Source organism: Heptranchias perlo, chromosome 36 (genome assembly GCF_035084215.1).
Source record: "Heptranchias perlo isolate sHepPer1 chromosome 36, sHepPer1.hap1, whole genome shotgun sequence".
Lineage (NCBI taxonomy): Eukaryota > Metazoa > Chordata > Chondrichthyes > Hexanchiformes > Hexanchidae > Heptranchias > Heptranchias perlo.
In genome coordinates this window covers 5,379,443-5,407,372 of record NC_090360.1, presented here as the reverse complement: position 1 = coordinate 5,407,372, position 27,930 = coordinate 5,379,443, and the positions used below count along the sequence as shown (strand labels likewise).

Below are 27,930 nucleotides of genomic sequence, written 5' to 3'. Positions count from 1 at the left end.
CTCTAATCCTTCCACCAATTATTTTAAATCTATGCCCCCTGGTCGCTGACCCCTCTCCTAAGGGAAATAGGTCCTTCCTATCCACTCTATCTAGTCCTGTGATAATTTTATATACCTCAATTAAATTTCCCTTCAGCCTCCTTTATTCCAAAGAAAACAACCCCAGCCTATCCAATCTTTTCTCACAGCTAAAAGCCTCCAGCCTCGTAAATCTCCTCTGTACCCTCTCTAGTGCAATCACATCTTTCCTGTAACGTGCTGACCAGAACTGTACACAATACTCATGCTGTGGCCTAACTAGTGTGTTTTATACAGTTCAAGCATAATCTCCCTGCTCTTATATTCTATGCCTTGGCTAATAAAGGAAAGGTGCCTTTTTAACCACCTTATCTATCTGTCCTGCTACCTTCAGGGATCTATGGACATGCACTCCAAGGTCCCTTTGTTCCTCTACACCTCTCAGTATCCTCCCATTTATTGTGTACTCCCTTGCCTTGTTTGCCCTCCCCGAATGCATTACCTCACACTTCTCTTGGATGTGCACGTGAAGTGTCGCGACCTTCCAGGGCTACGGACCAAGAGCTGGATTAAACTGGATAGTTGTTTTTCGGCCGGCACGGACACGGTGGGCCAAATGGCCTCCTTCTGTGCTGTAATTTTCTATGATTCTATGGTTAAATCAAAACTGTCCGATCGACTTCCCTTATGCTGAACGTAGATCGACCAAAAAACGTATCTACAACACTGGCATTACCACAAGTGAGCCAGATTTAGTGGTGTAAACACTGTGACCTGGCTCACATGGGATCCGGGTTAGAACAGCACCAGTATAACCCAGCTTACATCGCCATGGGTGGTACAAGTGATGACTATATATGATCCTAACCCTGTCCTAGGGCTACACAGATGGAAGCACAGAGAGAAGACCCAATAGCATTGCATGGAGATCGTCTGATGATAACTTGAGTCTGTGTACAGAGTGAATGTTTGCTCTTACTCTGGCAGAACTCCTCATCCTTCCAAAGTCACTGTTGTAGGCCTCCACCTCCAACACGTGGGTAGTACTGCTCTCTCTGTCCAAGGGGCGGGAACCTCTTGAGATGAGTCCAGTAGCTTGATCCATCTGGAAGTTATTAATGGGATTTCCTAAAAAAAAACAAAGTAAATTGAGCGGCTGGTGCTGAAGCTAAAAATACATCTCCTTGACCAACTTTCCGTAAACTATTGAGTGATAACTTCTTTTCTTATTGACTTCCCGCGAAGTAGATTCATTAGACGGGAGATAACATTTTACAGGATGTAGCCTGCGCCAGCTCTACAGTGTACACTGCAGTTCTCAGAAGAGTACTTTGCTGTTAAGCAAAGCCTTTACCTATCAGTCATCTCTCGGGAAAATAGAGTATTAACTCATGCCTATTACAGAAGAAATCTTCCGTGTTCTCTATTTTTCTCTTTTGTTTCAGGCATTACTTACAATTTGCCACTAAAGTCACTGTGTACATTTCTGAAGCAGTATTATAGAACTGAAGAAGTTTACAGAAGGAGGCCATTTGGCCCATCACGCCAATGCTGGCTCTCTGTTAGAGCAACTCAAAACTAATCCCACTGCCCTGCTCTCTAGCCATAGCCCAGTATCTTGCTCTGCAGCAAATAATAATCCAATTTTCCCTTAATGTCTCTGCCTCAAATACCCTCTGTTGTAAAGCATCCTCTGTTCCAATAACTCTCTGAGGAATCTTTAAAACAGAGACGACTGTGGAAAACAGGACAAAGAGTTAAAATGACAAACCAGCAACACAAGCACAGCCTTCCAGCTATGATGCACCACAATTCTGGGAAGAAATAGATAAACAACATTTTTTGTAAGGTACAAATGTCATTGAAAACAGCTGGCAGGAAGTACCTTTGGGAAAGATAAAAGGCTGACTTTCATGCATAGAATTTTCTAAACCAGCAGCAACTTGTTCCTTTCTCATCAATGTAACCGTGGGTCTTGCTGACAGACCCATTTACTGCACCAGTCATCCATCGAGCATCGTCAAATGGGTAAGTTGTCGTCAGTACCATTGTCCAAAAAAAATCTGTTCTGTATCACAGTGGGGACAAAACACTCCATTCATTTCGAAGAGTTTCTAATTGTAGTCACTGTTCTAGTGAGCAAATCTTATGAAAATCAGTCTGTACTGGTCTTGTTAGGCTAGAAATGGCTGTTGCCAATATTGGCAGCTACACACTGAATGCTTTTACACGAAATTCCTCTGTCTGCTATTTTAACTGAGGCAGGGGAGTGTTTGGGGAGCAGAAAGCTAAAGGGTAGGAGTAAAAGGAAGTATTTCGATGGGCCGAATGACCTGCTCCTGTGCTGTATCATACTATGACTGAAAAGATATGGGGGTCGATTTTAGGATGGGTGCGTTGGGGGCGGGGCTCGTTAAATCGGGGAATCCCGGAGTGGGTCCGGAGCCCGGCTCCAACCCGCCCACTTCCGGGTTCCCCAGTGACGCGTTGGGGTGCGCGCGCAGCCCCCGCACGAGGGACTCCCTCCGGCAATTAAAGCCGGCGGGATGACAATTTAAATACTTACTTAGCTAGTTGAGGTACTTCGACAGACATCATTGAGTGGAGATTTTGGCAGGGGTGCAATTTTCATGGATCCTCAGCGTGTTTCCCGTGCTGTGGGAAACACTCCCTGTTGGAGCAGACGTGTTTCAGCCAGCAGCCAGTGGGAGATGCAAAGGATTTTTTGACAGTTGGGGGGAAAACCTCATTTATTGCAGCAGGGCACTCTGTCACTTCAGACAAAGTTTTGGCTGCAACACCTTTGTCTTTCCACTCAAAATTATTAATTTATACCCTAAACTCTGCCGTGCAAACACATTTACCTACTTTGCGGACCCCCTCAAACTCACACTGTCAGGATGGGGGGGGGGAGCGCCATGGCTGCATTCATCACTTCATCCGAGGACGAGCAACATCACCAGCCTCGCCAGGCACGCCGTCCACCTCCGCCACGTGCAGCTCCACAACACAGAGCTGCGCCACAGGCACCTGCACAAAATAGTCGTGCAACTACACATGCACCCACTGTAGGGTGACCCAATGGATGGCATCAAGTGTGGGTGTTCATGGAGAACCTCATGAACTTACTGCACAAGCCAGTCAAGAACGGCCAAGACGTGGCAGTAGTGGTGACAATATAATATTTAATGTGAGTTGAACCAAAATCAAATATAAATAAAAAATATGACAAACCATCAAACACCCTTGTGCATCCCCTTTGGGCTCACGAAACTTTGCCTTACGCTTCCTACTACTGATACGTGATGCATCCCCTGTGGCAGGTTGGGTGAGGCTGACCATGAAAGAGATGCATCAGAGGGTGAGTATGAGACAGAGCCATGACATTGTATGAAGACTGGGTTGAGTGGTAGTGGCGGGATGAGTACTGGGGAGGTGAGTAAGTGCAGGTAAGTTGAGGATGAGGTTTGAGTGTGTGTGAGGAGTGATGTGATAGAGTTGTGTTGGCAGTGCAGAAGGAGCTGTGGGGTGGGGGCGGTGATGTGGAAGACGGAGTGTGGGAGAATGAGTAAGTGTGCTCACTTTGGCTGACCTAGTTACGCCATTGAAGCGCTTCCTGCACTGGATCCATGTGCGGGAGATGTTGCTGGTGCTGGTGACCTCCTCTGCCACCTCGAGCCAGGCCTTCTTGGTGGCAGAGGCAGGCCACTTCCTCCCGTCCGCCGGGTAGAAAATCTCTCTCCTCCTCCTCACCCCATCCAGTAAGACCTAGAGTGAGGCATTATTAAACCTGGGAGCAGCCTTTCCCTTGGGCTGCTCCATGCTGTAATTTTGGCTGTTTGCTGCAGGAGCAGCATTGGAGGACTGCCCCTTTAAATAGCGCTCCTTCAGCTGACAGCCTGTGATGCGGGTGCGCAGACCGCCCGCTGCGCAGGTTTCCCGGAAGCCAAGGTAAGTGGCTTCAATTTACTCGCGATCGTGTGGGGATCCCACCGATTTTACTGGGCGGGTTACCCATGTGCCCAGTCGACCCCCCCACTGCCAACCCGCCTCCCTGGTAATATCGGGGTCATGGTGACCATCGTCCCAGAGAGGAATAGCTTGGGGCCAATCTCATTCAGATAAATATCTGGATTTAGTAGTTGAGAGAACAATATCAGAATTTGTTGAAAGCACCGAAGTGAGAGGTAGGGCAAGTTGTGATCGAGATTATAAAAGACGTAAATAAGTTATTGGGATGGGCAGATAGGTGGCAGATTAGGTCAATGTGAAATAATTGTGATGGAGTGTATTTTAGGAAGTAAGAACAGAAAGAGGAAACGCACCTTAAATGGTAAGATTAGAATGGAGGAACAGAGAGATCTTGGTGTACAGATGCACAGGTCATTAAAAGGTGGCAGCACAAATACCTAAGGTCATAAAAAATGCAAATAGGATCTTTGGTTTTACCGTTAGAGGGTCAGAATACTCAAATCATTGATTGGGGCCTAAATTTATCTCATGAATCAGCAGCGTCAATTTTGTAAGTCGTCTTTGCTCACGATTAGTGGAATCAATTCTGTTGTGTCACCATGTGTGCAAAAAAAGACTTTATAGATAAATGTTAACGTTTACTTTGAAGATCGTGCTTTACATAGGAATTCCCCATATATTTTAAATACTTCACCTCCCGAGCTCCACTCGACACAAACTTGTCCAAAGCTCCGCCTCATGTTGTACATTGGCTCCCACTCACCATCACCCCTGTTCTCGCTGACTTCCACTGGCTCCCTGTCCCCCGTGGCATTCAATTCAAAAATGCTCATCCTCTTCTACAGATCCCGCCTTGGCTGCACGTCACCTTACCTCTGCAACCATCTCCAACCCTAGGTCCCCGTAGAACCCTGGCTTCCTCTGCATTCCCTCACCCCTCGGATCCACAATTGCTGGCAGAGCCCAGCCACCTTTGGCCCTGCATTTTGGAACCCCCTTCTAAAACCTCTCTGCCTTGCGACGTCTCCTCCTCCTACCTTTTTAAAAGGCCTCCTCAGGTCCTATCTTGTTGACCATGCTTTTGGTTTTCTCAACTAACCCTCCTTCAATTGCTCGGTCTTCATTCCTGCCTCTGTGAAGCACCTTGGGCTATTAACCATGTTAAAGGCCCTGTATGAAGGCTAGCTTGAATCACAAAAACAAAAAATTAAGAAAACAGTGCCCACACTAATCGGTTGGGTGGAGGAGAGAGCTGGAGTAGTTTATTACAGAATTAAATCGTTTTTAACTCTGAGGACATAAAGATATTGTCAGCAGTCAAAACATGTACCCATTCGTTGACACATCAAGCTGGAAATTAATGATAGCAATAAACAGCAGTAAATCGCTTAACCCATTCTGTGACATTCCTGTGTTCCTTATTTTAATGGATTATGTTTTTGATCACGATGGATGCAGGAATGCATTGAGCCTTCACCTGTTATTATTACTAACTGCAATTTCCAGACCAACCTGCAAAACTATCAATTTTTAATAGTCAGTGTTCTAAAATTAAACAGAGCGGAGATATAGCACCGAAGATTATCCATTGGTTCACAGTATTCTTTCATTAAGTGCATGCTCCAACCTCGGTGCATTAACTGCGCTGCTGCAATAGTCTGCAAAGAATGAAAAACTTGCATTTTTATAGCGCCTTTCACAACCTCAAGGCATCCCAAAGTGCTTCGCAGCCAATTAAGTACTTTTGAAGTGTAGTGACTGTTGTAATGTAGGGAAAACGCAGCAGCCAACCTGTGCACAGCAAGGTTCGACAAACAGCCATGAGATAAATGACCGGATAATGTTTTATTTAGTGATGTTGGTTAAGCGATGAATATTGGCCAAGACACCGCAAGAATCTCCTACTTTTCTTCGAATGGTGCCGTGGGGTCTTTTACATCCATCTGAGGGCAGACAGGACCTCGGTTTAAAAGTCTCATCCGAGAGACGGCACCTCACTGCTGCATTGAAGTGTCAGCCGGATTATGTGTTCAAGTCTCTGGAGTGGGGCTTGAACCCACGATCTTGTGACTCAGAGGCGAGGGTGCTACCACCGAGCCTCGGCTGACAACTTGAGGGCTGACAAAGTACCGAAGATTCAAAAGCGGAACTGTGCCACTGAAAGAAAGCCTTTAACTGAAAGCTATCTAAATTGATGTGACCTTTCTAACCAGCTGGAATGAATCCGGTCGGCCAGACTCTGTGAAAACATGTGTTTCTTATTTAAGCAGCCCTTCAATTAAATTCTGATGCTTTCCGCTAAGTAAGGTAAATGAAGCAAAAGCAAGTCAATGTTACCTGAGAGGATTCTGTACCAAACCTTCCCATTATCTCCTTCATCCGCATCAGTGGCTTCCACCTATTAAAACAGAGGAGAGCCAGATTCAGCAAAAAAAAATAGAATGGCCAGCGTCTTGCTGCATGGGTGCGTTATATTTTGCAGTCAAGGTCCTTGCACACCGAGCTCACCCGTATTATAGTTGAGCTGCAATGCATTTCTCTGTTCAAAAAGAGAAAAAGACTTGCTTTTACAGGCTTCTCAGGTCTCTCAGAAACACCTCAAAGTGCTTCACATACAACGAGTTACTGTGAAATACAGTGACTGTTGCACAGGCAAACTTGGCAGCCATTTTCCGCACAGCAGGATCCCACAAACAGTAATGAAATGAATGACTGGTTAATTTGTTTTTGGTGGTGTTAACTTTGGCCGGGGGAAGGGAGGGAAAGAGAGTTGGTCAGAACACTGAGGGAAGTTTCTTCTCTTCAGTTTCAAATTTTAGAGTTATGTAGTACAATCATCTTTCAGTAAAGTTTTTTTAGGTTAGCATTAGGTGCAATTTGGGCTTTGAACCAGTGTGACATAAAAACATTACAAGTAAACTGCATCAATGACGAGCGAAGCCGAGGTTAAAGAATTATGTGGCAAAACAAAAGCAAGATCAAATTTAAGCAAGGCCTGTTTGAACTTAATGCATGTTAAGTAGTTTATGTTTAACAGAAGACCAATTACTGATCATCTGAAGAAAAAAAAACTGATCAAGGAAATTAATGATGTGCTTCAAAAAACATTGTCGAGTGATCTCCTCACTCTGTAACTTTATAGTTTGAATGTCCTGGGCAATGTCATAGTTGCGTTCTCATGATTATTTTTCTGGCCTCTCCTAACTTTGAGTGTAATTGTTTGAATGAGTTCTCTTCAAAAGACAGTAAACACAACCAGGAGCACCCTCTACTGGCAAAGTTATCTAAAGATCTGCCTGTGGCTTTTTAAGGTGTTTGTGAAGTATGTTTATTTTAAGAATCTCTCTCTCAGATTCGAAATATTATGAAGTGCCTTCTAAAGTCCAAGTTTATTATATGCTCTGAGCAGCCCTCTCCCCCACTTTCTAGCCTGTTGATCCTAATTCAACTTCCAATTCATTCCCTCCATTTTGTATACTTTTTTCTTTTTGTATGAGTGTGAGCACGTGCCCGTGTATGTATACATGTATGTCCACGTGCGTGTGGGGGTATGTGTGCGCGTGTGCATTTTTCCTATCCTTTCTCACTGCCTTACTAAGCTGTTTCGTAGCTTTTTTTTAAAAAATGCCTTTTCACTGCTGGACTGAAATAATCTCTGTGCATCATCAAGCATCTATTTACAGGCCATTATTATCAGCAACTGCCTCTCTGTGACAGCAATTAGTATCCCTGTTTTGTCTGTTGTTGCCCCTCCTAATTTTTTTTTCGGGTTGAACGTTGCCCTCGTTTCCCAACGACCACTAATGGAAGTAATGCTGAGCGATAGAGCCAAATACCAGCAACAGTTAAAGGCACCGTCTCCTGTACAAGGCTGGTGCTTAAGCCAGTGCATCACAAGCTCCCAACTTTCATTTCACACAGTCCTCTAAGGGCGACGAAAGAAAGACAGATGGAAAGAGTGAGCAAGTGAAAGAAAGAGAAAAAGAGAGAAAGAAAGCAAGCCCAAGAAGCCTAAAAAGACTGCCTGTCAATAGAAGACCAAGAGGCTGAGCACCGTAAACTATTTTTACACAGTTTCAAATGCCTGATTTTTCTGAATAATTTTTTTAAAAAAGTTGTAGAGAGCATTTAATAATTTTTGATGGATTTTGTTGAGCCTCTAGATGGAGCTCTAATATTACACGTACACACGAATCAAATTCAATATTTCATTTTATAAAAAAGTCATAAAATTTGGAGTTAAAAGACAGGCAATGGGCATGAGTGAACTGCAAATATAGTTTTTCAACCTCTATCCACTTTAGAAAATTCAATGGTTGTACGTGGATCGCAAGTATAGTCATCAGTACATAAAGAAACTGCTCTGCTGTAAAGAAAGTGCAAGGACATGCTTGCCTAAAAGCACCACTACTGAATTTCAACAGTAGTCTGAAGTTCACTATTCCATTAAAGGCCTGAAAACTGAAGATTCTCTGCCAACTTCCCACTCCTGAATTGCTAGTTATGCTCAATATTCTGTTTTAATAAAACACTCTCACAGTTCAAACTGTAGTGCACATGGCAGCACTCTCGCCTCTGAGTCAGAAGGTTGTGGGTTCAAGAATCCCTGGAGTGGGATTTGAGCACAAAGTCTAGGCTGACACTTCAGTGCAGTACTGAGGGAGTGCCGCACTATCGGAGGTGCCATCTTTCGGATGAGATGTTAAACTGAGGCCCCGTCTGCCCTCTCAGGTGGACACAAAAGATCCCATGGCACTATTTCGAAGAAGAGCAGGGGAGTTCTCCCCGGTATCCCTCAAGCAACACCTCAAAACAGATTATCTGGTCATTATCGCCTTGCTGTTTGTGGGATCTTGCTGTGCTCAAATTGGCTGCTGTGTTTCCTACATTATAACAGTGACTACACTTCATTGGCTGAGAAGCGCTTTGGGACGAACTGAGGACATGAAAGGCGCTATATAAATGCAAGTCTTTCTTTCTTTTCCCAGACCCAAGACAAATGCATTATTTTAACACCTCACCAACCTGCACGTTTCCTCTCAATTGTTGTTTTTTAAAAAAAAAAATTGTTTCTCTGCTTCTATTATTCTTGATCAGAATGAATGATGTTTAAGGTCCCTCGCTTGTCTGTTGGAACCACACTGCCAAATGTTCCAGAATCCATTCATGGATTGAAACATTAATTGGTCATTCTTTCCTCGCTTCGACACGTTTTATTTAAAGCTTAATTCTCCAAACCGTTTCCTCTCAACTGATTCTCTATTGCAGCAAATCTCCCTCACAGTCCATGAGTTATTTGAGAAATTGAGCAAAGAAAGGAATCACTTTTATAAACCATCCAAAAACTCAAATGTGCTTTGAACAATTTTTAAGCTCAATTCCATTATGTAATTCAAATTGCACCTGCTTGTTCAAAGAGCTGGCACAGGCACGATGGGCCAAATGGCCTCCTCCTGTGCTGTACCTACTATGATACTATGCAATTAGCCCCAACAATTTATAATTTTTTTTCCCAACAGTCAAAATTTAACAAAAGAATGTTTTGAGGTTGGAAGGAACGACAATACGGAGCCTACCGAGGCCGGCTTATTGTTTAGTTCTGTAATGTATAAAATGTGCTCATCACTTTCAACTCCATTTTGCTTCGTTAAATTGATACACATCTAGGTCCAACTATCAACAAGCAACTGGGGGCGCACATCACATCTCTATTTTTTAATCAGTCAGTTCAATTAAAGTTATTCCCTAAAAAGTATGGATTCTTTTCTTTCTCCCCTGCCTGGAAAGAAACAACTCGCATTTATAAAGTGCCTTTCATGTCCTCAGGATGTCCCAAAGTACTTCACAGCTACTTAAATACTTTTAAAGCGTAGCCAATCTGTGCAAAGCAAGGTCTCACAAACATCAATGAGATAAATGACCAGATAATCTGTTTCAGTGGTGATGGTTGAGGGGTAAAGGCTGGCCAAGACACCAGAAGGATGGGGCCTCGGTTTAACGTCTCATCCAAAACCTACGCCAGGACAGCACTCCCTCAATACTGCACTGAAGCGTCAGCCGAGATTATATGCTCAAGTCACTGTACCCTGCTCTCCCTAGGACAAATGTAAGGAATCTTACACCACCAGGTTATAGTCCAACAGTTTTATTTGAAAATCACAAGCTTTCGGAGGCTTTCTCCTTCGTCAGGTGAGTGTGACTCACCTGACGAAGGAGAAAGCCTCCGAAAGCTTGTGATTTTCAAATAAAACTGTTGGGACTATAACCTGGTGTTGTAAGACTCCTTACATTTGTCCACCCCAGTCCATCACCGGCATCTCCACATCATGGCTCCCGAGGACGGCAAGTGAGTAAACTGCTTCCACCCCTCTACCAATGCATTCTAAGGTGTGAAATAGCAGTCTGGGAGATGACTATCCCTCCAATTGTTCCTTTCTGGTCTGAGGGCGAGTGGCCTCAGCTTGCCGCAGCAGAGATTGGGAACTCAGTGGGGTGTGGGGGAAAATGATCTTTCATTGTATCATCACATTGCTACAATGTGCTGCACCCCCAACTCAGGCACTGCTCTTTTCTCCATTTCTGTGATTATGCTCTGCTGAGAAGGTGGCCAAGCAGCCCTGGCTGGTCCTGTTCTATCTCCGGTTACTAGAATATGCGCAAGAGCAATTCCACATACAATTTCCCCTTCCCTCCTTGTGGGGGAGGTGTTTGGTGCCTCCCATAGGAACAGGGCCGAGAGAAGCAATATTGGGGAGCAGTGTCCATGCACACACCCACGCTACCACGGCAAGGTGTGAATGGCCACATTGCATAATATTGTTTTACTCCAAACGGGCTTAATTTTGCCTCCTTAGCAATGTTTCTGCCTCAATCTGTGCTGCCATCAATGCAAACGCTGGCTGCTCTAATTCATCCTCTGATACTATCTGTCTCACCAGCTGCTCTTATTCATCCTCTGATACTGTCTCAGTCTCTCTCTCTCCTGCTGATGGCCTCTTTCTGACTGCTGGGGCAAGAAGATTTCTGTTGCCTCACTGATAGTACTGGTATAAGCTTCACAGTCATTAGAGGTAGCTTCATCACTGTATTCTAGCAAAGTAAATTATTTAAAATCTTTCCTTTTGCTCCACTTTTTATCCCCTTCTCTCTTCACAACTCCCGCTTTCTACTTTCACTTGCATATTATTTCATAATGTGGAGATGCCGGTGATGGACTGGGGTTGACAATTGTAAACAATTTTACAACACCAAGTTATAGTCCAGCAATTTTATTTTAAATTCACAAGCTTTCGGAGATTTTCTCCTTCCTCAGGCAAATGTTGAATGTTGAGATCTTGAAACATATTATTTCATAGACTATCTATTGTAATATCTATTTACCTGACTTTATTTCATCTTGTTAACAGCAGGCTAAGGTTTAATTATTTTCTGTTGCGTCCCTCGATTATCTTCTCATGCCACACACTGACCTTGACCCAGGGGGACAGGCAGATAAACTGTTCCTATCCTGTGCTGTCAACTGTTAGGACAATGACTTGGGCAATCTCCCTGTGATCAGAGGTGCAGAGGATGGAAAACCGAGCAAAGTCGCTTTTATTTTTGGAGGCGAAGGTTGGAATGAGGATCAAACAATGTGTGTTGCTGAGTCCTCATCAACATATCGTCCACGTACATATACACATTGGGTACAGTCCTCATTCACATTTGATCACCATTATCATTATGCAGTCTGTATGATCCACATTTACATATATTCTCCATGACCATTACACACTAACGTAATCCACATTTGCATATATTCCATATTTGAGATATAAAATTTTACCCCTTCATAAACTTAATTGTTAACACAGGCTTTTAAGAGACTGCTATCATACTATTGGAGGTATAGCAGCCTAGTGGTTATGGTACCCAGAGGTTGTGAGACCAATTCCTCCCCTCCCCCTAAACCCCCATGGCAAGTTGTGAAATTGAATTGAATAGATCTAGATTTGATGTTCAAGTCTGTAGAGTGGGATTCGAACCCACAACCTTCTGATTCAGAGGTGAGATTGCTACCCACTGAGTCACAGCTGAGACCTAAAATAGTACACAGAGGAATCTCAGATAATACTGTCAACGGTAACTTTCAGTCTCAAAAAAGTATAGATTTAGCAAGAACCAATGTTCAATCAAGAACAACTTGCACCTTTCGCAGAAAGAGGTGCTGTACGGTGCTTCACAAACATGGTTAAGGGAATGGATGTCCATCCAGGATGGAAGAGATCAAGAGGGTGGACTCAAAGTTTGGTAGAAGAGAGAGGTTTTGAGAAGGTTTTTGAAGGTGGGACGAGAGGGGCAGAGAGGCAGAGAAAGATTTAGTTCCAGAGAGTAGAAATGAGATGGCGCAAGCTACTGGCAACAATGGTGGGGCAAGAGGGGAGGCTACAAAAGAGGCCAAAGTCGGAGGAACGGAATGTACAGGAGGAGATGGCAGAGGTAGGGCGGGACATGGTCGTGGAGAGATTTATGGACAAGCATTTTAAATAGAGTGCAAGTACATTATTTTGCCATAATATTAACAAAACGTACATGATTCACCATTTTGGTTTCAACTCCAGCTTATTAAGTCATGTACACATCAGAAAATATTTATTTATATTTAACACTGAATGTTGCAAATATTGCTAATTTTAATTCTCTCCATCAGATCTATACAGTGTGCCAATATATAACAAGAATAGAGTTAGAAAAAACAACGAGGAAAGTTAATGAGTCTGAAATAAAAACCGGAAATTCTGGAAATACACAGCAGGTCTGTCAGCAGCTGTAAAGAGAAAAGACAGAATTAAACAAAGGGGTAGATTTTGACTTTGTGCGATAGTGTAAAGTGGTTGATAGCGAGTCGGCAGCCCGTTTTATATCTCTCCCCATTTCTATTTCTATTGACTTCAATGGTGTCAGCTGTGCTCAGTGGGTAGCACTCTCGCCTGTGAGTCAGAAAGTCATGGGTTCAAGTCCCATCTAAAGGACTTGAGCACATAATCTAGGCCGACGCTCCCAGTACAGCACCGAGGGAGTGCTGCACTGTCGGAGGCCCCGCCTGCTCTCTCAGATAAATGTAAAAGATCCCATGGCACTACTCGAAGAAGAGTAGGGGAGTTCTCCCCGGTGTCCTGGCCAATATTGATCCCCCAACAAACATCACTAAAAAAACAGGTTATCTGGTCATTTATCACATTGCTGTTTGTGGGATCTTGCTGTGCGCAAATTGGCTGCCGCGTTTCCTACATTACAACAGTGACCACACTTCAAAAGTATTTCATTGGCCCTAAAGCGCTTTGGGACATTCTGAGGTCATGAATGGCACTCTAGAAATGCAAGTCTTTCTTTTCAAACGGGGAGAGATGTGAAACGGGCTGTCGGTTCACTTCCACCCACTTTACGCTATCGCACAAAGTCAAGATCCATCCCGAAGCGTTAACTTGCACTTCCGCTTTTCAGGTGCAGAATACAGATCAGTGCAGGATGCTGTACCAGCAAAAATATGGCACAGGGATCATATCAGGAATGTTATAAAACCAGAAAACACAAAGATTCCAAGCACGAAGGGCGAACAACAGCCTTTGCAAGAGCAAAACAGTCTTAACACAACTTAATGGTGTGATGTTTCATTTATTATGTGGGAGCTGTTTCTGGATGCTCTCTGGAATGTACTGCAGCTGGCTGGGTGTCAGTTAAATACCAATTTTACTTCCACTGAAGTTTATCACTTTTCTGATATTTAATGCTTTTTTTTTAAATGGGCCCCGCGAGATAACTACACAGTTACCAAGGAAACTCCTCTTCAAATAGCCTCAGATCCACATGTGGCAGAGCAGGAGTGTCAATTCTTTTTGACTTTGTGGGCTGTACAGGTGCACACCTTAGGGGCCACTTACAAAAAAAAAATTAAATCCACATTTTTATTAATTTGTATGTACCTCAAGTTGTGGCTACTTACTGATCTCGGTGTTCTGATTTTAGATTTATCAGCTCCAAAAGCAGTCCTTTCCAAACCTCCAGGGCCATAAAACGGGACAAACTAGCGAGTAAGAAATCTAAGCTCAAACAGAACTAAATTGCCATGGCTTCTGGGGATGGGAAGGAAGTGCAATGAAAATCAAATATTATAATTTCAAGAAATGGAAAATGAGTAATAAATAGAGCATTGATAGCTTTTTTTTTGACAAATTTCAGAAACTCTCTAATTTCAAGATTTGTGTGTGAGATCCTTCCCTTTGGGTGTTGAGTGTCATCATCATTCCAGAAATGCAAGTGAACATCTGCATGAACTTTTTTCAGAATAAGTAATTCTCATTTGGACTCCGTTTTGCTCATTTACCATCAAGATTGGAAGTTACAATTATTGGCATTTGTTAGCACTCATTAGAATAAATTGGCATATGCAAAGAAGCTTGAGGAGGTGGTAGATTTGAATGATTTTAACCAAATTCCGATTAACTTGCTGACAGAGGTAAATTAAGACACTAATTTGCAGGATCGGCCTCTCTGCTTTAGGAGACCTGTGGCCGATCACCACCAGGAGATTTCACAAACACCGTAAACATTCACAAGTCAGATTATCATCACCAGAGTCTGTTATTGTTGTATAAATGTGTGTTTTTGATGAAGTATTGTTCTCACATCATACAGCACAGAAGGAGGCCATTCGGCCATCGTGCCCGTGCCAGCTCTTTGAAAGAGCTATCCAATTAGTCCCAATCTCCCTGGTCTTTCCCCGTAGCCCTGCAAATTTTAACTTTTTAAGTATTTATCCAATTCCCTTTTGAGAATTACTATTGAATCTGCTTCCACCGCCCTTTCAGGCAGTGCATTCCAGATCAGAACAACTTGCCGTGCAAGAAACTGTCTCATCTCCCCCCGGTTCTTATGCCAATTTTCTTAATTCTGTGTCTTCTGGTCACCGACCCTCCTGCCAGTGGAAACAGTTTCTCCCTATCTACTCTATCAAACCCCCTTATTAAGGTAGATGTCAGTGCTAAGGATAACAACACGTTCCAATTTAGTTAGTGTGAACGTCAAGCATTCCCAGGGTTAAATGTCACCTTGGTTCTGCCCCATCATGCACTCCCATGTCACGCAAATGGTTCCCCCTACACTGCCTCAATCCCCGTCTCAGTAGAATACCCCCCAATGCACCAGTGTAATGTTTCCACACAAGCCATCTTTGGCTATGGATCTGCCAGTCTGTGCCAAATTATACGGGTGGTTTTGTATTGTGGAATCACACCCCCGAGGAGCCAAGTTGAAGGCTGCTTAAAATAATTTCACATAGGATGTCAAGGCCTTGGAGAGGGTGCAGAAGAGATTTACTAAAATGGTACCAGGGATGAGGGGCTTCAGTTATGTGGAGAGACTGGAGAAGCTGGGGTTGTTCTCCTTAGAACAGAGAAGGTTATGGGAGATTTAATAGAGGTGCTCAAAATTATGAGACTTTTTGATAGAGTAAATAAGGAGAAACTGTTTCCAGTGGCAGGAGGGTCAGTAACCAGAGGATATAGATTTACGGTAACTGGCAAAAGAACCAGAGGGGAGATGAGAATTTTTTTTACACAGCGAGTTGTTATGATCTGGAATGCGCTGCTTGAATGGGCGGTGGAGGCAGATTCTATAATAACTTTCAAAAGATAGTTGGATAAATACTTGAAGAGGAAAAAATTGCAGGGCCATGGGGAAAGAGCAGGGGAGTGGGACTAATTGGATAGCTCTTTCAAAGAGCTGGCACAGGCACAATGGGCGAAATGGCCTCCTTCTGTGCTGTATGATTCTATGATAAGGCCCATGCAAATAACAGAGAAGAGAGTTTGATTCAGTCAGTCCTTCACTCTGTTGCGCCTATAAAGATGTTAAATCTGTGTCGTTTTGATGGTGCCGATTTCCTTGTTCTCATTGTACTCTGCCCCTCTGGATACTAAAATTGAAATTACCAGGGATAGAGCAGATTTGTATCAGGTTGGGATAAAACAGTCACCGTTAAGACACTTACGACCAACATCAGTGACCCAGAATGCATGTCAATTTAAACATACAGAGCTGTACTTTTTGGGAGTGACAGACGATATAAATCAAAATTGGATAAATATTTAAACCAGAATGGGCAATTGTTGTTCTAGATGTGTTGACACTTGGCTGGTCTTCTGAGTTTAGCACCTCAGTGAAGTCTAGTTGTTACAATGAGTGCTTTAGGCTCTCGCACGAAGAGTGGTTCCTCGGGCAAGGTACCAGAGAGGGTGGCAGCGTGCGGAGAACTGTACCTCACCGTGGTGCCTTCAGGAGAGGAGCGGGTTACGGGGGCAGAAAAACCAGACCAGCTTTAGTGGCAATCCCACATATCTTGATGATCAAAAGCTGTCGGTGGCAGTGTTCGACCGAGACCTGTATTGCAAACTCAGAGCAACATTTCATTACAGTACTCAGTCATTCTTCCAGCAGGAAATACTTTGACTCTTTTTGTGTGAGCAGAGCTGACAAGACAGTGGCAACACGACTGGAGCATTACCAAATTCTTTGTGCTACTGACTGCTCAAGCTTTTTGCCTCTGCTTAAGTGTAGACCTCGAGAGCCCTGGAGCCAATCAGAATTGGAATGCACATTCCCATTAATTGGTGTGTATGTGTGTGTATACATGTGTATCTTACGTTGCTGATAGTAACAGATCCGGGGGGGGGGGGGAGGGGTGTGATTTAAGATCTATCCACCAATAAAAGAAGAAAACACTTGCATTTATATAGCGCCTTTCACAACCTCAGGACATCCCAAAGTGCTATACAGCCAATATTGAAGTGTGGTCACTGTTGTAATGCAGGAATCAGTCAGCAGCCCCATGAACAGCAGGGGGAGGGGGGGGGAAGTGTGGGGGAAAGAGGGAAGATTCTGACTTAGAGACGTTCAGTCATTATCCTATAAATGAAGCTCTGGAATTCCCTCTCCAAACCACTCCGCCTCTCCACCTCTCTCTCCTCCTTTAAGACGCTGCTTAAAACCTACCTCTTTGACCAAGCTTTTGGTCACCTGTCCTAATATCGCCTTAGGTGGCTCGGTGTCAAATTTTGTCGGATTACGCTCCTGTGAAGCGCCTTGGGACGTTTTACTACGTTAAAGGCGCTGTCTAAATGCGTGATGTTGTTGTTAGCACCTTCACATCACTGGGTTCTCAGCCAAGCCTAGATTTTCTGTCTGGTTTTGAAAATAAGCAGGTGAACAGCGATCCAGGCCCAAATCTCCGTTCCGTTTATTCCCTTTAAGGATCACTAATCCCCTTTGAAGAGATTTTTTTTGTGAGGTTTACAATGACCAAATAGGTCAAACCCTATATTCATTACATGAAATCCTGGTATATTGAGCAGTGTTTGGGGAATTGCATTCTGTGATCCAGTCTGTTTGTGTAAAAATGGTATTCCAGCAATTTCATCTATAGTGTACAAAAAAAGGTAACATTCCCTATAATCGGAATAATTCAAATTCCATTATTATTAGAGATTCTGGGATTTTTACTGGTGTTTTGGGGATTGCGATTACATAATAACTGCGAACAGGTGGCCTTAATTATATGCTTTTGTTTCTTTAACCCTCTCCCTCCATGATGTTTTACTATAAAATACAGAATTGTGGTAGAAAAAGTTACTGGAACCATTAAAGAAACTGCTGGACAGTGCGATGGGGAGGGGGCCACTCTTTCTGGATAGATTAGTTGGGTCTTTACCATCGATCGTGGGATCTTGTGAAATGTATGTAGTCCCACACCAACCAGTGGGAGGTCAGCCTTCACATGCAGCTAGCGATGCCAACTCTGGTTGAACACATCGCTGGAGGTTTCATCACATGACCTCCCTCCTATAACTCCTCCCCCCACTGCCCCCACTCTCCTGCCATTGGTCGCCCGACACTTCCATCCTCATGGTGCCCCGCCTTCCCATGGCCAATCGGAAAGTGAACAGACTCGTCGTTACCCGACTGCGTGATTTTTGACAGTCGGTCAAACGGCCTTGACCCATCGCCAATATTTTTATAACTAATAAACAAAAGTGTTCAAAGAAATTGATAAAAATGTCCTCTTGTTTTTCATGTCCCTATGATTTTTCTCCCCAGGTGTTTGCTCGCAGCAGTGACCAGGAGATAAATCTTTAATTCCTGGAGGTTCCAGGACAATCCCTGAGGGTTGGCGACCCTAACAGCCTGCTGATCACATCACGATATGCTACTGGCACTCACTCAGGCAGTGGCTGCGGACTCTGGAACATTCCATTCCACAGGCACCAGGGAGGGAATCCAGCTCACTACACTGGCAGGGATTAACTAAACTTTACAAGCTGTTCTCCCTGGCAAAATAAACGAGAATGAGTTAATTTTAAAACGGCTGGTTTTCGGTAGAGATGTACAGAGGTGTGTCTGAGCTGGTTGCAAATTACAAGGGAGCTGGCCCAGATATTTTTTTTTAACCTCCCTTTGTCCTAAAAAAAGTGCAGCTGAGCAGAAGCAGAGAGCTGTGTCTGCCTTGGAAAGAAGTGAGAGTGAGGACAAGTGAGAGAGCTTTCAGCAGCTGGTAATGAAACTCAGGTAAAGGAACTGTTTTGATCATCTTTCTTTAATTTGGTCTGTGTGCAGGGAAACTCGCTGCCTGTGTGCTTAACAAATGTGCTGGAGAAAGTCACTTTTTTTTTATTTGAAGGAATCTACCTGGATTTTTATGGAATATTCTGCTTACAGCCAGGAGATTCAATTTTTAAGGTTGCAGGATTGAAATGATAAACGTCACAGAACTTGCTCTGACAATTTGTAAGGCTGGCAAATTGCTTTTTGGTGGAGATCAAACAACAACTATTCTGTATCGCCTTTGACATTGCGAAACACCCGAAAGCTCTTCACAATTGGACTTCAGGACTGTGGGGAAGGGGGTGGGTTAGTGAAAGTGACCAAAAGCACTGTTAGAGGTTTTAAGGTATATTTTAAAGGTGGGGAAAAAATGTAAGAAGAAAGACTTGCATTTACATCACGCCTTTCACGGTCTCAGGACGTCCCAAAGCGCTTTAAAGCCAATGAGGTACTTTTAAAGTGTAGTCACTGTTGTAATGTAGGAAACTCAGCAGCCAATGTGCGCACAGCAAGATCCCACAAACAGCAAAGAGATAAGGACCGGTTGATCTGTTTTAGTGACATTGGTTGAGGGATAAATATTGGCCCAGTACACCGGGGAGAACTCCCCTGCTCTGATCTTTTACCTCCACCTTTGAGGGCAGACGGGGCCTCGGTTTAACATCTCATCCAAAAGACGGGACCTCCGACAGTGAAGCACTCCCTCAGTACTGCGGCAGGAGACTGGGAGAACTACCAAAGAGTTCCAAGGCCATAGGTGTGAGATCTACAGGATAACAAAGTGGCGATGGTAAAGGTCAGGGTTGAACCAAGGTGCAAATCCAAAATGGCTTGACCTATTAACTGGCCCAAACTAGACCAGCCTCCTCAAACTTGGATCACTTTGGATATTCGGGTATGCTACCCCTTTAAATAAATGAACGGTAACACGCAATACACAGGGATAAAACTTCCCTCTGGACATGGACCGTCGCTGTTTTCCTTTTCCAGCCATTCATTTCCAACAGTTGCAACATGTTCTTCCTAAACGATTCCCAGGGAACCTTCTCAACTCCCGACAGCCTATCAGTGTCTGCAAATGGGGTTATTGGACTCCCGTGGATTTAATTTCCTCTGTGTGCTATGTTTAGCACAACTGTTGATGGGTTTCCATAAAGTCCTGTCTGCGATGTTCAAACTCAATTGTTAACTGTTTCTGCACAGAGCGCAAATTAAAACCACCGGTGGTCCAAGTGTCAGGACCTGGTGATCTAGTGATATGGATCTGGTGATCTACTGGTACAGATCTGGTGATCTACTAGTGCAGATCTGGTGATCTACTAGTGCAGATTTGGGCGAGGAAGGGGGAGGTGGAGGAAAGCTGAGTTTGAGTCCAGTGAGTTTGAGTCACAGACAGTTCAAGAAGGGAGGAATCAACAAATTATCTTCGGCTTTCAGCCTGAGCAGGAAGGATTTCTTTTCGATCGTATTAAATCTAGGAACACTGACAGTTGACCCTTATTATTGCGGAACAACAAATGGATATACTATATAACTTGCAGAACAATAATAAGAACATAAGAACACAAGAAATAGGAGCAGGAGTAGGGCATACGGCCCCTCGAGCCTGATCTGCCATTCAATCAGATCATGGCTGATCTTCGACCTCAACTCCACTTTCCCGCCCGATCCCCATATCCCTTGATTACCCTAGAGTCCAAAAATCTATCCATCTCAGCCTTGAATATATTCAATGATTCAGCATCCACAGCCCTCTGGGGTAGAGAATTCCAAAGATTCACAATACTCTGCGTGAAGAAATTCCTCCTCATCTCAGTCTTAAATGGCTGACCCCTTATCCTGCGATTATGCCCCCTAGTTCTAGACTCTCCAGCCAGGGGAATCAATCTCTCAGCATTTACCCTGTCAAGCCCCCTCAGAATCTTATATGTTTCGATGAGATCACCTCTCATTCTTCTAAACTCCAGAGAGAATAGGCCCATTCTACTCAACCTCTCCTCATAGGACAACCCTCTCATCCCAGGAAATAATCTAGTGAACCTTCCTTAGATAAGGAGACCAAAACTGTATGCAGTACTCCAGGTGAGGTCTCACTAAAGCCCTGTACAACTGTAGTAAGACTTCCTAACTCTTGCACTCCAACCCCCTTGCAATAAAGGCTAACATACTATTTGCTTTCCTAATTGCCTGCTGTACCTGCATGCTAATTTAATGTGTTTCTTGTACGAGGATACCCAAGTCTCTCTGAACACCAACATTAAATAGTTTCTCACCATTTAAAAAATATCCTGTTTTTCTATTCTTCCTCCCAAAGTGAATAACCTCACATTTCTGCACATTATACTCCATCTGCCACCTTCTTGCCCACTCACTTAATCTGTCTATATCCCTCTGCAGACTCTTTGTGTCCTTCCCACAGCTTACTTTCCCATCTCGCTTTGTATCGTCAGCAAACTTGGATACATTACACTCGATCCCTTCATCTAAGTCATTGAGATAGATTGTAAATAGCTGAGGCCCAAGCACCGATCCTTTTGGCAAACCCACTAGTTACAGTCTGCCAACCTCAGAATGATCTGTTTATCTCTACCCTCTGTTTTCTGTCCTTTAACCAATCCTCTAACCAAGCTAATATATTACCCCCAACCCCATGAGCCCTTACCTTGTATAACAACCTTTTTTGTGGCCACCTTATCGAATGCCTTTTGAAAATCCAAATATACGACATCATAGAATAGAATCATAGAAGTTTACAACATGGAAACAGGCCCTTCGGCCCAACATGTCCATATCGCCCAGTTTATACCACTAAGCTAGTCCCAATTGCCTGCACTTGGCCCATATCCCTCTATACCCATCTCACCCATGTAACTGTCCAAATGCTTTTTAAAAGACAAAATTGTACCCACCTCTACTACTGCCTCTGGCAGCTCGTTCCAGACACTCACCACCCTTTGAGTGAAAAAATTGCCCCTCTGGACCCTTTTGTATCTCTCCCCTCTCACCTTAAATCTATGCCCCCTCGTTATAGACTCCCCTACCTTTGGGGAAAGATTTTGACTATCTACCTTATCTCTGCCCCTCATTATTTTATAGACTTCTATAAGATCACCCCTAAACCTCCTACTCTCCAAGGAAAAAAGTCTCAGTCTATCCAACCTCTCCCTATAAGTCAAACCATCAAGTCCCAGTAGCATCCTAGTAAATCTTTTCTGCACTCTTTCTAGTTTAATAATATCCTTTCTATAATAGGGTAACCAGAACTGTACACAGTATTCCAAGTGTGGCCTTACTAATGTCTTGTACAACTTCAACAAGACATCCCAACTCCTGTATTCAATGTTCTGACCAATGAAACCAAGCATGCTGAATGCCTTCTTCACCACCCTATCCACCTGTGACTCCACTTTCAAGGAGCTATGAACCTGTACTCCTAGATCTCTTTGTTCTATAACTCTCCCCAACGCCCTACCATTAACGGAGTAGGTCCTGGCCCGATTCGATCTACCAAAATGCATCACCTCACATTTATCTAAATTAAACTCCATCTGCCATTCATCGGCCCACTGGCCCAATTTATCAAGATCCCGTTGCAATCCGAGATAACCTTCTTCACTGTCCACAATGCCACCAATCTTGGTGTCATCTGCAAACTTACTAACCATGCCTCCTAATTTCTCATCCAAATCATTCATATAAATAACAAATAACAGCGGACCCAGCACCGATCCCTGAGGCACACCGCTGGTCACAGGCCTCCAGTTTGAAAAACAACCCTCTACAACCACCCTCTGTCTTCTGTCGTCAATCCAATTTTGTATCCAATTGGCTACCTCACCTTGGATCCCGTGAGATTTAACCTTATGTAACAACCTACCATGCGGTACCTTGTCAAAGGCTTTGCTAAAGTCCATGTAGACCACGTCTACTGCACAGCCCTCATCTATCTTCTTGGTTACCCCTTCAAAAAACTCAATCAAATTCGTGAGACATGATTTTCCTCTCACAAAACCATGCTGACTGTTCCTAATCAGTCCCTGCCTCTCCAAATGCCTATAGATCCTGTCTCTCAGAATACCCTCTTAACAACTTACCCACTACAGATGTCAGGCTCACCGGTCTGTAGTTCCCAGGCTTTTCCCTGCCGCCCTTCTTAAACAAGGGCACAACATTTGCTACCCTCCAATCTTCAGGCACCTCACCTGTAGCTGTCGATGATTCAAATATCTCTGCTAGGGGACCCGCAATTTCCTTCCTAACCTCCCATAATGTCCTGGGATACATTTCATCAGGTCCCGGAGATTTATCTATCTTGATGCGCGTTAAGACTTCCAGCACCTCCCTCTCTGTAATATGTACACTCCTCAAGACATCACTATTTATTTCCCCAAGTTCCCTAACATCCATGCCTTTCTCAACCGTAAATACCGATCCGAAATATTCATTTAGGATCTCACCCATCTCTTGTGGTTCCGCACATAGATGACCTTGTTGATCCTTAAGAGGCCCTACTCTCTCCCTAGTTACTCTTTTGCCCTTTATGTATTTGTAGAAGCTCTTTGGATTCTCCTTTGCCTTATCTGCCAAAGCAATCTCATGTCCCCTTTTTGCCCTCCTGATTTCTCTCTTAACTCTACTCCGGCAATCTCTATACTCTTCAAGGGATCCACTTGATCCCAGCTGCCTATGCATGTCATATGCCTCCTCCTTCTTTTTGACTAGGGCCACATTCTCCCGAGTCATCCAAGGTTCCCTACTTCTACCAGCCTTGCCCTTCACTTTATAAGGAATGTGCTTACCCTGATGAACACACTTTTGAAAGCCTCCCACTTACCAGACGTCCCTTTGCCTGCCAACAGACTCTCCCAATTAACTTCTGAAAGTTCCTGTCTAATACCATCAAAATTGGCCTTTCCCCAATTTAGAATTTTAACTTTTGGGCCAGACCTATCCTTCTCCATAGCTATCTTAAAACTAATGGAATTATGATCACTGGTCCCAACGTGATCCCTCACTAACACTTCTGTCACCTGCCCTTCCTTATTTCCCAAGAGGAGGTCAAGTTTTGCCCCCTCTCTAGTTGGGCATCCACATATCTACCCTGCTAGTTACATCCTCAATAAACTCTAATAAATTTGTCAAAAATGATTTCCCTTGGTGCATAATGCTATGCAAGACTGTCACAAACAAGATAGAATGCACAACCTATCAACAGCAGTTAATGGTCTTGTATTCAGTAATTTCCCATCAGTCCTGGAACATTAAATACCCTTAGTGGAACTACACTGTGAAGCACGTGACATTATCCATGGCGGTCCTTAACAGTCAGAGTGAAGACATCAATTCCTACAATGCCTTCTCACAGTACAGGGATGCTCGGGCTTGAAATTATGCAGTGGGATAATACCTTACATTACGGATAATTTAATATGTTCATCTGAAATTACTTTGTTTGCTATTTTAGCAGAGGCATAAACCCCTTTAAAATAAATGTGTCAGGCCAGCCATCGGGGACCCCTGGAAACGGTCCCCAGCATGGTATGACGGGGGACGGGGGGAGACGAAAATCGGGAAAGTGGGAGGATGCCCGGGATTGGGGGAGGCCCAAGGTATCCACAGGGGACCTTGACGATGTAAGAAAAACAAAAGCATGCTGAATTGTCACTACACTGGACATCCAATCACACCCATGAAATAAACACAAAAAATAAATCTCAAACATTTCCCAGAAAATATGCCCACAGAACGTCTTCTTCTGCAGATACAACACGACCCGACAGTAATATTTTATGGTCAGAGCTCGGAGGGCTGAAGCGTTCCGCCCCTGACTGAGCAGCAGAACGAGAGGGTGCATTAAACATGAAAGGTCAGGAGAGATTTATATTACTCGGCTACAGGGGAAAATAACAAGGCCGTAGAATTCACTAAAAGCAGCTCCCACTCAGGAAACCCAAAACTAAATGGAACCTTTCATAGGAGTCCGGCCAGGAATAAAGAGGCTGAATAAAGGCTTTCAACGTTGCATCATTTTGTGGGCAACACCAACTGGACAGTGGAAAAACTTTGTGGCTGGAAAATGTAACATTCAGTGGAACAGGAAAACCAGTGTGTGCCGGATAAAGTGTCTTTGTAGGCGAGAAAGGTCGACACAAACTCCAGTCTGTAAACACTCCGCTCCTGATCTTTGTTTCTATTGCATCAAAAAACATTTGTCACACACAAGCTGCATCATGGTGTTTGGTTTTAATGAGAATTACACCACTTCCAACATATGGTTGCAGAATAGGTGAAAAGTGGCTGACGAACTTTACAAGGACAGCATTGCTCCTTTACTTCCTGTGTCTCTCATGCTTAACATATGCTTTCGGCTGAGTAAATTGCTATTTTGATGTATTATTGGCTCACCACTGGGGCCCAGGCACCACTCGATGTGTTTTCTGCGAGAAGAGCCCCCGTACAATTAAAAAAGTAAAAGGCTGACAAGCAAAGTGTTCTTCGATTGCCCCCTCCCTTTTTAGTAGAGGGATAAGAAGTTGCTTCAGCGACGATAGAGAAAGAGAGAAATAAAGAAATAAAGTGAAAAAGAGACAAGGGAGAGAGAGCAAGAGAGGCAGAGGGAGAGGGGAAAAGGCACAGAACAGGATAAAGCAGGTAGGGGGTGAGATCGTGATTTGAGTCCTGAGATTTGCTTCACCCCTGATGAAAGTTTATCAAAATGCAAGCACTCATTACTTGAATTTCTAGTTATCGTTCTCTTTTTCCCGACACCTCCTTGAGTTTATTTTCAGCTCATTATGTTTGAACATGGTCAGCTATTCAGTCATCCCAGCACACTGAGCTGACTCTGCTCCAAGCATGGAGAGGGACCCAGAGATTACAGTCAATCTCGTATTACTGTAACACTTGAACTGAAAATGAGAGCCACCGTTTTAGTACCTTTGATTACTTCCCTGCACACTATGATGAATGGAAATTGATGTCAAGCAGAGCTGCACATCACTGTAATCATCTTTATTAACTGCAATGAGCTCCCTCTCCAACAGCATGGTTCTGTAGAAATGGCTCCTTATGCGAATGTGCTGCCGGATTCCCTTTTGCTTGTGTCCACACACTCTCACCCTCCGCCCCCAGTGGTGGCACTGCTTTGGTGGAGAAATGACATAGGCCATAGCACTGAATGTCAAGAGCAAGAGGCAGGGAGAAGGAAGTGGAACAATGTCGAGTCCAAAATATCCTCAAGAAATCCTTCAAATACCTTGAGAGTGATTTTGACCTTGGGCGACAGTGTAAAACAGATCACCCGTCCATTATACACCTCTCCCGCTTGAAGTCAACGGAAATGAAAGTCTGGAGAGATATATACCGGGCGGCTGATCTGATATCGTCCATTTTACACTATCGCCCAAAGTTAAAATGACCCTCCTTGTTTCTCACCAGTCCTGAATGATAGGGAAGTGTGGCCTCTTCCTGAAACACTCCGACTAAGCATCTTCAGATATTTTGAAAAGTCGCATCGGACAGGAGCTGCTGAGCTCGACTGATGCAGAGAGAAGCTGAATCTCTGTCAAGGGAGTCAGGACAAAGGGTTTCATTTAAGAGACCAAAAGATAAAATGCCGGAAACATTCATCAGCTCAGGCAGTATCTGTTCAGAGAACGGACAGGGTGACATTTCAGGTGTGGACTCTTCCTCAGAACTGGAAGATATTACAGATGAACAGCGTTTAAGGAACAGAACAAGTGGAAGGAGGGAAAGAATAAACACACACATACAAGAAGAAACAGAACGGCCTGTGAAAGCGCTTGTGCGGGCAACAGGAGATGGTTAAATGGCAGAAGTGATTGTTAACACGGAACAATTGGAGACCTAGTGAGAAAAATCATAGAAATTAGAGACATTTATGAGATGCAGAGAACGTGTGAATAGCTCAGGAGTTGGGGATCAGGCAGGTAGAATAAAGGCATGAAAACTGGCACATGATCCAGCAGACAGAAAGAAGAAAAAATGTCAGCACTTTACAGATGATCCTGTTTCTTCTCTTGCCTATAAGAGTGTGGGTGTCTGTGCCTTCCCCCCCTTCCTTCCCCTCGTTCAGCGGGGAGACGAGGAGAAGTTTTTTTTTTACGCAGCGAGTTGTTTTGATCTGGAATGCGCTGCCTGAAAGGGCGGTAGAAGCAGATTCAATGGCAGCTTTCAAAAGGGAATTGGGTGCATACTCGAAAAGGAAAAATTTGCAAGGCTCTGGGGACTAAATTGGTCAGCTCTATCAAAGATCCGGCATAGGCACGATGGGCCGAATGGCTTCCTTCTGTGCTGTATAATTCTATCTGTAATATCTTCCAGTTCCGATGAAGGGGCCACACCTGAAATGTCAGTCACCCTGTCTGTTCTCGCCACGGATTCTGCCTCCTGACTCGCTGAATATTTCCAGCATCTGCAGATTTTTTTGTTCGATCGGAAGGTGGCGGGATGAGTATTCTGAAGCAAGAAACCAAAAGGGCGGAAGAGCCTTCTTCAACCTTGTGATATGATTACAATTCTCACCGTTTGTAAATGAAGTCCAAGCAACGTAGATTGAACAGTGGAGCAATACGTGAACATAGGACTTCTGGTATAATCTACTGAATCCTTATCACACAAAATAAGTAAACAGAAAAAATTGGATAAATCCGAGAAAATGCTTGGCTTCCAGATGTTTATTACTCATTTCAGAGAGATGTGGGACTGAGTGATGGAAGAGCCCAAGTTGCTTTTGTTAAATTTGATACTTCCCTCAGTGTAGAAAAAAAAACATTTCTCCTGGATATTCTGATATTTTAGTCGTGTGGAGTTTTCAATTAAGAAAAAAAAAACTTGCAGCAAAAGGCTGAGCATTAAAGATAACAGAGAAACAGCAAGATGGGTTCAGTCTGACCTTGAGGATTTGGGTCTACATTTCATTACACTTAACTGGCGGGAGGATCTGAAGGATTTACCATTATTCACTGAGTGACATACCTCTGAAAGTTGAGGTGCTGCGTAAGTGACAGAGGGTATGTGATGAAGGGCTGTGCGATTTGATTTACACTCCACTCGTAAACTGACCTGATAACTCTTATGTGAGTTATGGTCAATTCTGGGAGTGGATATAAATAATCTTCTTTGCTCTTGGTCATGTATTTTGTTTATATCGCACATTAAGTAACTTTTTTTTTTGAGGTTATGAAATCTTCCTATTTTCTCCCCAGTCCCCCAGGTCCCATTATCACTGCAGTAAAAGGATAGATAGCAGGCCTGTTCCCAAGCCTGTGCCACTAATGCCTCCAA

The 27,930-nt window shown here is 43.8% G+C and overlaps 2 protein-coding genes across 4 annotated transcripts in view; one reads left to right on the top strand and one right to left on the bottom strand.

Moving 5' to 3' along the window:
• Window positions 1–27,930, bottom strand: part of LOC137304018 (cadherin-23-like) — a 223,347-nt gene that overhangs the window by 167,494 nt on the left and 27,923 nt on the right. For both annotated transcript variants that reach the window (XM_067972416.1, XM_067972417.1), the window contains exons 6-7: window positions 6,328–6,388; window positions 998–1,146 (exon numbers count right to left, since the gene is read on the bottom strand). In XM_067972416.1, coding sequence (XP_067828517.1) covers window positions 998–1,146; window positions 6,328–6,388 — 210 coding nt within the window. The remainder of the gene's footprint in view (window positions 1–997; window positions 1,147–6,327; window positions 6,389–27,930) is intronic.
• LOC137304020 (uncharacterized protein C10orf105-like) overlaps window positions 1,964–27,930 on the top strand; it is a 29,594-nt gene continuing 3,627 nt past the window's right edge. For both annotated transcript variants that reach the window (XM_067972420.1, XM_067972419.1), the window contains exon 1: window positions 1,964–2,046. In XM_067972420.1, coding sequence (XP_067828521.1) covers window positions 2,043–2,046 — 4 coding nt within the window. In that variant the 5' untranslated portion in view covers window positions 1,964–2,042. The remainder of the gene's footprint in view (window positions 2,047–27,930) is intronic.